The 16032-nt window shown below is 41.6% G+C and overlaps 1 protein-coding gene across 1 annotated transcript in view; it reads right to left on the minus strand.

The window, feature by feature from the left end:
* Positions 1-16032, minus strand: part of hdac7 (histone deacetylase 7) — a 56387-nt gene that overhangs the window by 39095 nt on the left and 1260 nt on the right. Inside the window, exon 2 of the mRNA XM_022757487.1 lies at positions 1327-1395. Coding sequence (XP_022613208.1) covers positions 1327-1395 — 69 coding nt within the window. The remainder of the gene's footprint in view (positions 1-1326; positions 1396-16032) is intronic.

Genomic DNA, 16032 nt, shown 5'->3' on the forward strand with positions numbered 1-16032 from the left:
GCTTTAATGTGAAGTTACATGTGGGTAAAGACAGAGAGATTAGAGAGGAAGACAAAGGAGAGAGAGCCAGTGTCAGTTGCCCTGTGTGGACAACACACATGTAACCAGACCCTGCAGCCACGGCCATGACCTCACTGGGTTTTTCCACAGACACACACACACACACACTCACACACACACACACACATACATACACAGGGCACATAGTGGCTCCTTGGTTAGCATACAGTCAGCGGAGCCTGGCACAGCGAGACCCGGCTTCCATTCAGAGAGTCATGCATTGTAATCCTACACAGTGTGATCACACAGCCATGCTTCACAGTGGAGAATGCTAATCTAAACTAAAAAGGCAGGAGACAAAGAAACAGCCGGGTGACTTTGTTTCTGACGAGTGGAGCAGTGCATCAAATACATTTTAACCTCCGGCTGAAGAAGCGATGTTTGAGCGTTTCCCCTGTGAGTCAGCACGAGCCAAACTGAGCTGCGGTGATGTTTCTGAAATTCTAACAAGCCCATCTAAGTCTTTTATATTTTATTAAGTATAAAGAGTTGACTCAAGTTCACATCCTGCATCATACAGTCACTGCCGGTGTTTTCGTCGTCTAACCACGACCACGCTCAGAAAACGCTACAATATCAGTGGAAATCGCTGGTAGGAGATACGTTTGGATAATTTCAGATGTTGATGACACAATCATGGAAGTGAAATTGAAAAAAGTGAAGTGAATCCTACAACTGTGCCACGTATTGGCCCCACTGGCAGATTCTTACATTTCCAGCAACTCTAGTTAAAACTGACATTTAAAAAAACTTGCAACTGGATGTTTGTTTTTTTTTTTCAGCGTTACAATATGTTGAACACGGCACGCGAACGTTACCTTTCACATGTTTTTGCACACACGCACTACACTTGACCTGCAGCAAAAACCACATTTCTAAACCCACACATGAAAAACACAGCGGCCTCGAGTGCGTCTCTCCAACTAGGCCAACACCTGTTCTGTACTTCACTGCAGTTTTCTGAGAGTCAAACAGATTAGATCATTCTGTACGCTGCACTGGAAAAACTGCTGTCACCCAAAGTGTGTAATGTGCTTGTGTGTGTGTGTGTGTGTGTGTGTGTGTGCTGTAAAAAGGACAAGATGTAGTCCTGAGGGGGTTGGTTGACTGTAGACTGGCAGCATTTTTCCACATGAATGTTTCGGAGCAGATGGGCGGCCGTGGCCTAACTTTAACAAGTTTGTGTAAAATGTAACCGACCCACAACACAACTACTTATTAAGTCAGTATTTAGTAGAGTTTCTTTAAAAGATTTAAAAGTCCTACCTGCCACTGTATGAAATACGTTGTCGTGTCTGTTTGTCTTTATGATGTTCCCAGAGGAGCTGATTCCATCTGCGGATGTAAAAGAGAAAGATAAATGAGTGAAATGCAGCTCATACACAACAACAATAACGAATGAATAACGCAGGTAAGAATGGCATGTTTTTCTTATCTAAACTTCTCCTTTCAGACGTTAACATGTCAGTAGCAGGCCACCCTAATCTGTTCCAGAGAAGTTGTTGCAATTCCTGCTGGCAGCCAACAGAGGCAAATAAAAGTCAGAGATGACTTAATGCTCCTTAAAGGTTTGTGTGAGCAGAACCTGGCCACCTGATGGGTGTGGCTGGGCACCATCTGAGCTTTTTCCTGTGATGTAACACCCGCCTGTCAGGTCTAATTTGTGACCCATATCTGGATATAAATATCACAAAATGTGCATAGCAGCAGGAAAATAAAACAGACTCAAATGAAACAGAAGTCAGTAAGTAGTGCCTTTAAAAACTCTTTCCAATAAATAATCTTAAATAATCTTTGAGTGTGTGTGTGTGTGTGTGTGTGTGTGTGGCTGCTGAACTCCAATGCTGGCCAACATCTGTTCAGCAGCAAAAAACCTCATAGGGTCCAACACACAAGGGACAAAAATGAAAAATAAATAAATACATATTTGAATAATATCTCAGAAATAGCTGATAAGAATTCAAAGTTTGTGGCTCACAGAGATCAAACAGTTTCATGTTTGTGTTCAGGAAGAAATGAGATATTTCCTCAGTGTCAACAGCGCTCTGTGTTAGAGTGACTTTATCCTGCCTGACCACAGATCTATCTGTTCGCCTGTTTCTATAATATCCTTTTAGGAACCTGGTGTCTGTGATAAAACAGCGACAACAACAGCGATGAAATAACCATGAAAACAAAAACATATGATAAATATTCTGTTTAATGAACTGTATAGAAATGCTGTGTTCTTCAGTTTACTGTATGATAAAGTTTTGACGCACTTTTGAGCGCTCGTGAGCAATTAAAACAAACAAACACCTGCGCAGGTAGCTTAGCACCGTTTCTTTCCTGCGCAATTCAAAACTCCGATATGAAAAACTGCACTTTTAAGAAGTAAAGGACATTTATTTCACTTCGTTCAGACCTTTGTCACCACCAGTGTCGCCTACCTTGCACGACAGAACCCGTTAACACCTAACAGCCTCTTGACGCAGCCCGAGTCCGAAGCACTTGAATTTAAAATCCAGCTAATATGGAGAGGAGTGTGGCGCGCTCAACAAGAGCGAAAAAAAAAAAACAACCCCGACGGGAGGTGATGGAGAGATCCGCTGGTGTTGTCAGCGAAGACAGTGCAGAAGAGGAGGAAAAGAAACGAGACTTATCGGAGGCAAGTTGCAGAAAAAAGAAAGTCCGGCCCCTCCAGTCCTGCCCCCTCCCCTCCGTTCTCCTGCTGACAGAAATAGCAGGCAAGGCGGGTCCCACCAAAAATAGCCTTGACTTCACACGGACCTTCAGGACTATTGTTTTCCTGCACCGCCTGACTTTCATTGGGCGCACGCTGCAGCCAATCCGCGCTTGGTTCCTCATAACTTCTACATCAGTCTTTAACTTTGTCTCCACGGCCTGGAGACTTTGCGTCAAATAAAGTAATGCCCCCCCCTACCACCACCACCACCACCACCACCACCCCTACTACACTGTGGCACCATCTGCTGTCAAGAACCATTATAAACCAGCGCTGTTGTAGCACCAAACAGAGGGATGTGCTTCCCGGGGCCTGGAACACCCCGACTCAGAATGTCCCCATTAAAAATGTGAGTCAGTTAAATTTCACTTAGATTCAACTTCCTGTGTTTTTTAAGCTCTAAACTTTCCACAAGTGATATGAATGATAGTTCACATTTAAATGATTTCATGAGTAAATGTTTCCAAAAAAAATACAGAGCCTCGTCATTATGTTTTTCTTGTCTCGTCAGGGTGAAACAGCGTTTAGATCAACACGTGACTCCTCAAGATGAAGCACGTGTCTGCCAGCTAAAATCAAATGCATCATATACAATACTGACTTGCAATGATCTGGTTTGCAATACACTGCCATTATTTATCCTGTATTGCTTCCTGTGCTTCTAACACACAGTACATGACATAATGTATCCGCATTGAAGTCTCTGTTCAGATTGGTTCCCACTCTTGTGTATAGGAGGGGACAAGAAATATATCCATGCACCAGTTGAGCTCCAGTTATTGTCTAATAAAAGCATAATAGCACTGAACCAATTATTATTTGGTGTTGTGCACGTTCTTGCATAAAACCACAAACATTTTCTCAGGAAACAAAAATCTTCTCTGGAACTTCATTTGATTTCCTTTTTCATTTGGACTTCCTGTTTTGGTTCTAGTATGACTGAACTTATCTCAAATTAAATGTAGGCGACTCCTAAAACATGGAACAAATTTAGATTTTTTTTTTGTTTTTGTTTAAATATACATATAAATAACTGGACAGAATAACATGAGACTTTCACTGAGGAGGAGATCAGTAGATGAGATACTCTGACGCAGCCTGTTGACTAATAACATATGTTACAGTTTGTTAAGTAGCGGCCAACAGTCTTTTCACGAGAGCTTTCAAGTGTGATCTCATGACGGAGTCAGTCCTTTTAAACACATTTAACACCACTGCAATATCATTTTTCATGATAAACTTAAACACTTAAAGGCTTCCATTCGGTGAGATCATCTTCAACAACATTTTATTGACGGCCACATTAAATTTCTTTGTGATAAATCTGTAGTGTCAACGGAGAAATGACTCTGATGAGACTCCTTCACTCCGGTTGAAAAGGTTCTCATTAGGGGGAAATGTTTGGAATAGTTACCAAGGGCCAAAGAACCATGTCATATGTCGCTGAGCTGATTGTACAAATAGTTTTACTCTCTACTGTACTTTGAATTCACTGAGTGGCCTAAAGCATGTAGAGTTGTGATCTCCAGGAGATTAAAGCTGTACTTGGTGCATGTGCTGTAGGATTAAAGATGAAATCCGTATAGAATCAAAGCTAATACAAGCCTGTTACGAAACAAAACACACCTATGGTTCTGTAATATTGTTAGTGACTGGTGTACACAGCGCTGTTTGGTCAGCAGATCAGTTCTACATATTGCAAAAAGAGGATTGGTAAAAGAGCTGAAAAGCTGAGAGTTTCTCCTGATGAACCTTCAACATCTCGTCTGACAACACTCGGAAAACCGTTCGATTAGATGTGGAAAACCAGATGGTTGCTCACCGCGGATATTCCTACTATATGGAAAAAGGCCATTATGATTCCCGTTACCATGGTGCACCATGCACAGTCCCTGAGCACGCTGTGAATAAGACAGTATACCTGTTACTGTTTAAAATGAACAATAAATAATTGTTGAGGATTTGACTTCCTGCGATAATTTACTGAAACTTCAGTAATACTTCAGTGTTACAGGAATGACTGTAGGGCGATGTTATTGTTGTAATCAACTATCAGAAAACTTATTGTGTTTTATTTTACAGTTACAATATCCCCACAGTAAGTATAAATTCACTGTCATTAAATGACTGTTTCCTGTTTACTACTGTAAAGTAGCCTTCAGCATGCCTTATGCTAACATGATCATATCATGGTTGAGCCATTATAGACATCATAATTAGTACTATAGAAGTAAAAAATGTTATATATATATAATATTATATATATGGTTAAATAAGGTTTCAGTTGATTCTCTACAATTTTCTGTTTTGCAGGTACAAACCTGCGCCTGCTGTTGTCAAGACCACCTAGCACGGGGCACCCTGAGGAGGATGTAGGAGGAAGCAGAGCATCCTGTCAGTGTTCAAGCACCTGCAGCACACACATTACTGTGGTAGCTTATGTGACGTAGGACCATCGTTTTCTCAGTTTCTCCGGTCCAAAGTTTTTCCTAGAATCAAGTCGCTGTTTGCTGCTGCTTGCAGACACTCACACTGAGTCACATACATCACATCACTTAGAGCATCACGTCACATGTACCAAAGCGCTGTCAGCCTGAGAGAAGTCCTCACTTCTTTCTCTGTTTAATCATGAATTCACACATTTCTGCAAAGCTAAATTCTCTAACATCATTAAAAATAAAAAAGAAATCTGTAAATTTCCTGCAACACAAAACCACCCACCCCAAAACATTCATGAATGAAAATGTTCACAATCAAAATAAGGATTATCTTCTTTTTTTTTTTTTTTAAATCTATTCTTATCTTATCTTTTCTGACAGTAACTCTATCTGCATAGTGCAGTTTAAAAAATTTTTGGCAGAAGGCAGAAACTGACATTTATTATGAGTTTCACTAGCACTTCTCAGTGTTTTTCCCCACTTTCAACCGTCCCTCTGTTTCCACAGAGCACAAGCGTGTGTTCGTTTTATCCTTTTTTCCGATCTCAGTGTCAGCCAGGTCAACAACTGATGTTTCAGACCAATACTGAAACTAAGAAGCGCGCATTTGTCTACTGCTGGTGGCTCTATACCGTCCGCTCGCTCACCCTCGGGCGCCTCTGTGAACAGGGGGAACCCAGCACCATTCCCAGAAACCCTCAGTGTGTGGGTGTTGAGAACTACATAACTCTGTATGTGTGTGTGTGTGCGAGTGTGTGTGTGATTGCACTGTGTGTTTTGTTCATCGACATAAGTGCGTGTGTGTGTGTGTGTGTGTGTGTGTGCGTAAGCATATATGTGTGTATATGTGTGTGTGCACATGTGTGTGTGTGTATGTGTGTGGTTAGTCCATTCAATTACACAATCTACCATGCAGTCTGAATCACATCCGGTTTCAAGCTGAAAATAACAAAACCACAGGGTGACAGAAAAGCAGTGCAGCAGGCAACCGCCCACAGAGAGAGAGGATTATAGACATATATAACACACACACACACACACACACACACTCACAATGTCAGTCCAGCACTGGTCAGTTGGTATTTTCCACAAACAACATCTAGTTTATCTAAAGAGAGCTTTCTTTTACAGAAATGGGGTCAATATTTCAGTGTCTTCTCCTCTGTTACTGAGAGTTTAAACTAAAAAAGTGCAATTTCAATATATTCTAAAAGCCTCCACGTGATACTGTAGGAAGTAACTGCAAAATGAGATCAGTCTGAAATATATTAGTTCGCCCATATATATGAGAGCTTGAGTTGAATACTCTCGAGTCCTTGCTCTGCGCCTCGAATACAAAGGAAATCCCTGCTAATTCAACACAGTTATAAAGACTGTGTGGTCAGTGCTGAAAATTTAAAGGACCACAGCTTCAGTGCAACAAAAAAAAAAAAAGGAAAGTTGGAATCAGTATGAGTTTTCAGAAACATGATCAGTCATACTTTAGAAGTAAATTGTGCTGAAATGACACAGTTAAAAACTGCCAGTCTGACGTATGTAGCTTTTTTGTCAGTACTATACGGGGCAGGATGTGGTCAACTGTGTTCTACATAGTTGCCTCCCACCTGCAGAGATGTGCACTCCTGCTACAACACAACATTTGACACAAGAAGCAATTCTTTGCACAAAGCAAAAAAAAAAAAAAAAAAAAACGTGCAAAAACTCACAGAATGACGATCATAAAGCACAAAGGAGGAGAAAATGATTTTATGTTTGCTTGTTTTCTTATGTCCAGTGATTCTTTGGTACCAAAATGTGTCTGTGGAACCAAATCCTGAAATGTAAATTTCAACATTTAATCTAATTTGTGATGCAGAGACTTAGACGAGAGCTGCCTGGCTGTGTGAGTGTGAGTGTGTGTGTGTGTGTGTGTGTGTGTGTGTGTGTGTGTGTGTGTGTGTGTGTAGAGCACGGAGCCTTCCCTCTGAACATTTGTGTGTCTGATACTTTATCTCCCATGTGCGGACAGTGTGTCGTTGTTAAAAAACGCAGCCCATGCGCTTGTATAAACATGAATGAGTCTGTTTTACGTAACAGAGCAGGGTATGACCCTTATTTCCACTAATTATGAAACACAGTGGTCTCAGTAAGCTCTTTTAACACAGTTAAAGCACAAGCATTACAGCCGCTATCTGTACAATGGAATTAGCGGGGGATAGAGGTTTTCCAGGCAAGGAATGAGGCAGTGAAAGAAGAAGTGAAGGACTTAAGAAGATAAAGAATAGACGAAAGTCAGAAAGGGAATAAGAGAAGTTGAATGGAGAGTAAAAGAAGAAGAGAGGCAGGATGAGAGAAACAGAGAGAGAGAGAGAGAGGCTGAGAGCACTGTAATAATGTTTGGCCATGGTCTGCCAGTGGGGTCCTTCCCCTTAAGAAGCCAACAGGAATGTGAGGAATGCTGCATGAGAAGAAAAAAGGAAGGAGTGGAGGAGAGGGGGAGAAACAGAGGAGGATGATGGGAAAGAAAGAAAGCCAAGAAGGAGACGGGGGGAGGAGGAGGAGGAGGAGGAGGAAGAGAGGGGGTAAAGCAGGGGGAATCCAGAGTGAGATGAAGAGAGAAAGGGGGAGAGAGGAAGATGAAGGCAGAGAGTAATATGAGGAGGGGAGGGGGGAGTAGACACTGAGGAAAAGACTTATTATCTTTAGTGGGCTGAGTAAACACAAGAACAAAGAGGGTAAAAATAATAAGGCTGGAAAATATTTGGGAGGAAAGAACTTGAACTCTATTTGTGTGTTTTTATTTTGGTGCATGTGGATATTCATGTATGCACGCAGGCATGTGTTAGTGTGTGGTTACATACTTGCATTCATGTGTGCATGTGTGTGTATGTGTGAGAGAGAGAGAGAGAAAGAGAGAGAGAGAGAATATCAGGGTGTGGCACTATACTCAGCGTTTTCTTTTCCTCTCAAAGTTTCTCTTTGCCAACAATCTTTCTCAGCGCCAGAAATTTCACACCTGCAGTATCCTACAGAAAATAATCTTTTCCCCATGTTCAGTAAGAGTCTGCTTCATGCTTCAGTCTTGTGGCGGTCAGTTGATGATCATGAGATACAGACAGACAGACAGACGGACAGAGACTTTGCACGTCAGCACGTACACAGTCAAATTGCATGATTCTCCGGCTTCATGGAAGATAACGTGGAGGCTGCGGGGTTATTTAAAGCACTGAAAACACAGAATACTGAAACTGAGGAAAATTACACAGTTCGCCTCCAGAGACTGAACTCACTGAAGACATAGCTGCAGACCTACCAAGCCAAAACACAGTAACTACAAACAGTTCGAACCAGAATCTGTTGTTTAAGCATCTGATTTATCATGTAAAAACATTATTATGCTGCTATAATTTGCAGTAACTGCACTCGGTCTCGGAGATCTTTGCTCTCTAGGACCAAACTTATCACAATTACTACAATTTCCCTGTCATAGAAAGACAATCAACACACCGACTAAAGCAAGACAAATGCTATAAATGAAGCTTAAGCTAGCTGGTGGGGTATTGCAATCTGTATTGGGAAAACGGTGGTTATCCCCCCTTTGTTTTTATGCCACAAAACTTAATAATGTACTAAATAGATTCATAACGGAGAAAAAAACAATAGGTGCATCAAAAGGCAACTAGCCTACTTTAGCAAAGTAGCAGTGCTGCTTTTAATTCAAGTGAAATTCACACAATTCCTTGGGTTGGCTGAGTTTTCCGGCCACTGGGAAGGTGCAGAAACAAGCTCTGAAAACCACGCTGACAAAGTGCCACCTTTTAAGTTAACATGGCAATCTTGTTAGCAGTTGCCTATTCAAAACATGTGGAGACATTAGCATTCGTTTGGTGTTTCAGGACATCCATGTACGTCTGGTCCTGGAAACCAAAACAATGAGCTGAAAGACCACAAAGCTTCATAAAGCTGCAGAGCTCAGTGACAGTTATCTGGTGTCATCGCTACAAGCTGCTTCTTTTACATGCAGGTTGTCATCTGATCCGTTGTTAATATACTGTATGTATTAAAAAAAAAATGACTATGACTGTTTAAAACTACATTTAAATTACATATTTCAGTTCATCATTTTAGAATTGTAACAATTAACAGATTTATCCATTTTAAAAAAATGTATTGGCAACTACTTTGAGAATCGATTTATCGTGTTAATCATTTTCATAATCATAATCTGTTGTTGTTTTTTTAATATAACATTTAAAAACGTTAGCATCTTTAAATTAAGCTCTGACGCAGCATCTGGCATAAAGTTCAGAATGTGATTCAGTCTTTGACACACAAATGAAAAAAAAAAGAAAAAAAGCCAGATGCATACATACAAACATCCCACAGAGAGGCTGAGCAAACATGAATGGAAACCCAAACAAGACACAATCACACATTCCCTTACAGACTGTACACTCTTCAAAGACACACAAGCATGTTCAAAATGTTTCCATGGTGTGTGTGTGTGTGTGTGTGTGTGTGTGTGTGTGTGTGTGTGTGTGAAACAGCGACAGACAGAGCCGAGTGTCTGTAAAAGAGCAGCCGCACTGAAAAGCCTCGGTGACATGTGCAGTCCACAGAAACACAATAGATCGCTGACAGACATTTTCCACAACAGAGCAACGGTGTCATGTGTGCAGTCATCACTAACCAGTGTTGAAAGGTTAAATGAAAACAGTGCTGTGACTTTTTTTCCAGGGGCAAGGAGAATAATTAATTATGGTTTATGTCAGGAGTAATATTACAGATACCAATCAGTCACACACTGTAAATATTACAATGACATTGAAGCTGCAGTGCCACCAAAACCAAAACCAAGAGGAGGGAGATTGATACTTAAATTGAAAGATGGTCGTATCTGAATGAATTACAGCCTCTTGTGGGCATTTGATCTGGTTAAATTGAAAGTGAACTGAGGTCAGCCCCAGCAACAACACAAGCAGAGTGTATAATAAAGGGCTGGAGGATCCTTTACACCCTGAGGATGTTTGGAGTTATGGCAAGTTGTTCAAAACACAGTAAGAAACCATAGCAACCGCAGGAAAATCCCAGAGATAACAACAGCATACACACCCACACACACAGACACATACACACACACACACAAAGAGATGAACTCTCAAAACGCAAAGTCAAATCAAATCAAAACTCACCCTTCTAACACCCACCATTCTGAACAACAACAAGCCTGAGAGGCGTGAGTGTGTGTGTGTGTGTGTGTGTGTGTGTAGGAAACACCCAGACAGGCCAAAAATAGCTCTACACTCGTTCCCCATCTCTCAGTTTCAGTCCCTCAATCTCTTTCTCTCTTTTCTCTCTCTCTATGTCTCTCTCTATGTCTCTCGCTTGTGTCACTATAAACCATCGGTAGGAAAAAAAAGAATAACTCCCGTACGGAAAATATCACCCACTTAAGAGTGCACTTGAATGTGAGAATATGAGACTGGGTATATGACTGAGTGTTGGGAGGGAATAATGACTATTTTGGCATGACTGTTGCACAAGAGGGAAACGTTAGTAGGCTGAAATTCTGTCTGACACATCGAGCTGATGAGGGAAGCCGGACATTCTTTAAGAAGATTGTAGAAAATGAGAAACAAACTCCAAGTAATTGTATTTTTTCTTGTGCCAAAATTAAATTTAAGTCTGGACAGGAGTAAAAAAAAATAAATAAAAAAAACCCCCACCATTAATCATGTCGATCTTCATCAGGTTGTGTTCTCCTGCATCTTTTTGCACATTTTCAGGATGCCGCCCCACCCACGGATATCTTCCAAAACCACGGTGGTGACTTCGTCCGTTTGTTTACCTTCAGGATTCCCAATTACAAGTGAAGCAGGGCTTGTAAACAGAAGTCACATGGACTCACAAGTAGCCTGTTTACCGTACCGTTTTAGTAACCTGTCATCCTGCAACGTTGGAGATTTTTTATTTTTTTTCTTTTCTTTAAACAAATGTAATTGCAGTTTTTGTTAAATAAGCAAAGCCTGTTGGCGGGGACGTGTTTCTCTGGCAGTATCAAGCCCCGAGGCCGACTGAGCGCGTGCTTAAAGGATGATTCTGTCTTAGTTTTGGCCGTCACACATCTTTCAGTTACAATAACACGATAGTCAGTGGAGTAATTGCTGAGATGTGGGAACGCGCTGACATCCCCCTCAACAAAGTCTGATGTTGCCGCTCAGATGTCCAGGAAAAAAGACGAGATCAAACCTAAGTATGGCAAGCATGGTGGGTCAAAGCTGGACCAGGAAATCAGGGGGAAATCTGTGAAGGATGTTTACAGTTTGTGGTAAATCATTTTACTGCTCACTCCTAAGTATGTCTGGCAAACCTGGTTGTTTCACAAACAAATCCTCACTTCTTTTGAGCCATTCGAATGAAATGAAATACAATAGAGAGAAAAAAAAAATCCAGAGAGAAGCTGCAGGAATTATTGTGACTGACTGCTGCTCGCAGAGTTAGTGGTTAGTTCATCAGCTACACAAGTTCACCAACAACCCAGTGAGTGTAGTCACTGTGTCACCAACATGTTTTCCTCAAAGACACAGATTAACTTCTCTGTAAGACTTTCAAATTCTTTACTGACGGGAAGACAAATGGCAAAAGCTATCAAAATAAAAACCCTATTTGTAATAAAATGGAATTAAATCAATTGTGTAGTTTTTTTGCTTCATCTGTTGATTTAATGTCATAATTTCAATATTTATTCAAAGAGATTTGGTTGTTTTTGGCAAAAATGTTCAAGTTTGATATGAATAGTGAACAGGCTGATCTAATGTGCAGGCCCCTGTTCATTTGTCTTCATGCCAGCGTGTGAAAATGAAGTTGGCTGTCAGACGAAGCAACAAAAACCAAAAATCTCGTTTCAGGTCATTTTCTGTTATTAGATAAGATTGTTCTCCGCCTCGACACACCACAGACCACAGTTTTTCCCAGAAGAGCCTCACACTTTCTGGCATCTTCGCGTAATTAGCGGGTGGCATTTGGGTTTGTGAGCTATTGTTCTCGCCGGTGCCAAAATGAACCAGAGAAGGAGTTTGTGTGACCTCAGACGCCCTGTCAAAAAGCACCTGCTCCACTTTGTCCATCCAGCCTGGAGCAGGGGAGCAGGGGAGCACGGGAGCAGTGCCTTGCTCAAAGACACTTCAGCAGGGCAGGTAGCAAAGGAACAGAAACTCTGAAACCTTAAGTTTACCCTGTAACCTAAAGCTAAACCCAATGTAACATCATTTTAGGATAATACTAAACGTAGTCTCACATTTAATGACAATAAGCTTTAGAGCCACAACTGGATGTCAGTGTTGTTGCAGGGCTCAATAGGCTGATATCAATTTTAATCTTGCCTGTAATTAAAATTGAAGGGGGATGTTTCGTCATTTTCAAACACTATCTGTCTGGCTGAGATAAGATAGAGTGAGGTAAACTTCATTGTCCCTGCAGGGAAATTTATCTTGGCTGTTGGATCCTCTGCGGCGAGGGGATGAAAACAGCAACAAACAGCAGCGCAGGACGAAAACATCACACATCGCCCAGCGCCAAACACTTTTCACACGCTCAGCCTGTCGGGTAGAGACGCATCAAATCTGCTGTCTCTCTCTCTCTCTCTCTCTCTGTGTCCGTCCGCGGGTGATTGATGAAAATGAAGCGTCTGGCATCGGCGGCGTGTGTTTTCTCTGGTGTTCTCAGTGAAAGGTTACACCTCTCCTCTCCGCTCTGCCCTCTGCGGGGATTTAAGAGACGGAACGCGAAAGAGAGACAGATGGCTTTTCCTCGCAGGATATCCTGTTCTAAGTAGAGCTGCTGGGCTCACTCTGACCTCCTCACCCCTCTTGACCTCTGACCCGCTCATAGTTTAGGCTCACATCTTTTGCACAAATTTCTTCGTAGTCTTTCAGTTTTGCTCTTGGCCTCTTTGCGCTCTCTCCTTCCTAACTCCTCCGTCACACTCACACAGGTGTCACTTTAATTTCCCCTCCTTCCTTTTTCCCCTTTATACTCAATAGATTATTCTCCCTCCTCCTTCCTCTCTCTGGTTGACTTCGCTTCATCAGAAATAGCTGGTAAAGTCACAGCAAACATCCTTTACTAAATCAATTTATTAACTGGGACACTCAGCGCCTTCCCTGGAAAACCACAAGCACATCACGCATTACAATTATTTATGTGCAAACTGAGCCAGGAAGCCAAACCCTTGACATTCTTGAAAAAAGGTTCGCTTTCTCTAGCATAGTATTATATAATGCTATATTAGTATTAGAATCATCATATATCGTTATATTAGTATGGTATAAAATCAACAAACGTGCTTTACAAACAGATTAAATTATGAGATTTACATTGATTAATCAAATAAGAACAAGACATGAATAAGACGATATAAGTAAATGAATAAAAACATAGAATATCTGGATAAAAATCCACAAATTCAGGCCACCCTGGAATGAAGAGCAGTGATTGGTCAGCGGGCTCGGAGGGGCCTGGAGGTGGAATAAGGGACGAGAAGTTCAGAGATGTAACATGAAGAATCTTAAAATCAACTCCTGTACTTCACTGGTAACCAGCGGAGAGAGGCCACTACAGAAACACGGCCTCTCCTCTTGGGACCATTGTCATTTTCCACCATAGAGGGGCATCCACTGATTGATCGATTGATCGATTGACTTTACTGTCCAGCACATAAACTCTGCATTACACAACACACCATTAAAAACATGCAACATACGCAACATACAAGAGTGCAAATGAGCAGCTAGCAGCAGATAGGTTACACAAACACCAGACTGACAGCTGAGAAAATAGTTTTACAAAAAATGTACGCCAGCATGAAAAAGACTGGAGAAGAATAATGTGTATAGAATAACACTGTAAACCCTCTCCGTTACTTTCAACCTTGTTTTTCTCCAGCTTGTTTTTCTGACCACATGCGTCACACGCTGACACAGATTATCTTCTTCACACCGTCTTGGAACAACTGAATTTGTGTAAATTTTTCTCAGCACTTCTACCGGTTTTGCCTTGTTTCGTTAACGCTGAACATATCATTAAAGCGCATTAATAAAAGTCACTCCTTCAGCAGTGCTAATTTGAAAACCGCACACAAAGAAACCACCATCATTATAAATATCTTAATTTGACTAGAAAATGGAGTTTGTCTCTCTCATAGGAAAAAAAAAAAAAAACCCTCAGGTATCATTTCTTGCCTGTTTTTTTTGTCTTCCCCCACTTTCTCTTCATGTCAGCCTCACACCGAGCCCTCCCACCCTGCGGTATAACTGGAATCCATTAGCTGATGAATGGTTGTTTGTGTTTTTTTAAGCTCAACAGCGCCTCCCCAGGTCTGCGTGGCCAAAGTGGGTGATAACAAAACATTTGCTGTGATTACAGGAGTAATTAGCCAATCATCCTCTGACCTGCGAGACCAACCCTGAGGTCAAAGACACACAGAGTGCACTGCTCTCCAGGTGCTTTCCCATGAAAACCATCAGGTAGCAAATATATAGTGGAGACATTGTATGAAGACACACACACACACACACACACACGCACACAACACATGCACTCATGTGTCTGTATCCCACAGCCTGCATGCACGCATGGCTGAGAGTGCGTGCTGCTCGCATTTAAATGGTGATCCCAGCGGGTCGAGTGCAGAGTTAGGCTGCGGTGGAAATCAACACTTCCTGCTTCCTGTGGCGAGAGGAAGTGCTACCGTCGCTGTCCCCTTATCGCTGGATACACAGGCAGCGCAGAGGGAGGAAGGCAGGGAGGGAGGGAAGAGGAAGAGGAGGAGGAAGAGGAGAAGGAGGGTGGCCAGGCAGGCTAGACAAAGGGAGAGCAGATAGGGCTATTATTATTATTTCTGGCTAAGAAAATGTGAAGAAATCAGCAAATGCTGATCAAAGAGGATGATGATGATGATGATGAAGTTGATGATGATGAAGAGGAGGAGGAGAACATGTTTAAAGTATCTCCTTCAGGCTTGTAGTGTGTTTGTGGTGATGGTGTGTTCAGTATATCTAGTTAACGATTATTTCTTTACGTGATCTCAGCTCTTTGGCTGCTTCGTTATCCAGCTGCCTTCATCTCTCCTCTGGGACATTACAATAGCATTTGGCTAATAATATTAGCCACTGAACTGCAAGGAAACATAAAGTATTTGACAAGCTACAGCTTCTTAGAACTTGTTTTTTATATAAGACGTTAAAGACAAGAGACAAATCCCAGAGCTTTACTCTCCCGTGTCAGAAGGATTGTGGGAGATCAAACTATCAGATAAAAGGGAAACTATTTATAGTTCAAATTACACAAAAATACGGATTTCACTTGCCACTGCCATTTCACTGCCTGCAGGAACTAAAGGAATATGGTGGACACAAAGATGGACGGAAAAACTGCTTGTGTTTTTCATGTTGTTAGGAGCAACAGCATGAAGCATCCCTGCCGTTACAGATACAGAGCAGCAGGCAAAGAGGAAAGAGTGACAAAGAAAACAAAGAAACCAGAAGATGAAAATGAAAGTTTGCAGCAAGAGTCTGTAAAAAAAAAAGAAAAAAAAAAGAATGAATGCAACAAGTTGGATGTAATTTCCAGGCGGCAAATCAGAATTTATCCGCTTGCACCTTATTGTGAAGGAGCAAAACAAAAAAAGGCAGGGAGAAAAATGGAGGGAGAGAGAGAGAGAGAGGGGGAAAGAGATGTTTGGGATCAGGGTGGAGAAGCTTTCAGCACTTGGGATTGTCCCAGATGGACACAAGACGCTCCCTCCCTTTATAAACAGCCTCTGGCTTCTAG

This window comes from Seriola dumerili, unplaced genomic scaffold (assembly GCF_002260705.1).
Source record: "Seriola dumerili isolate Sdu_G_001 unplaced genomic scaffold, Sdu_1.0 BDQW01000278.1, whole genome shotgun sequence".
NCBI lineage: Eukaryota > Metazoa > Chordata > Actinopteri > Carangiformes > Carangidae > Seriola > Seriola dumerili.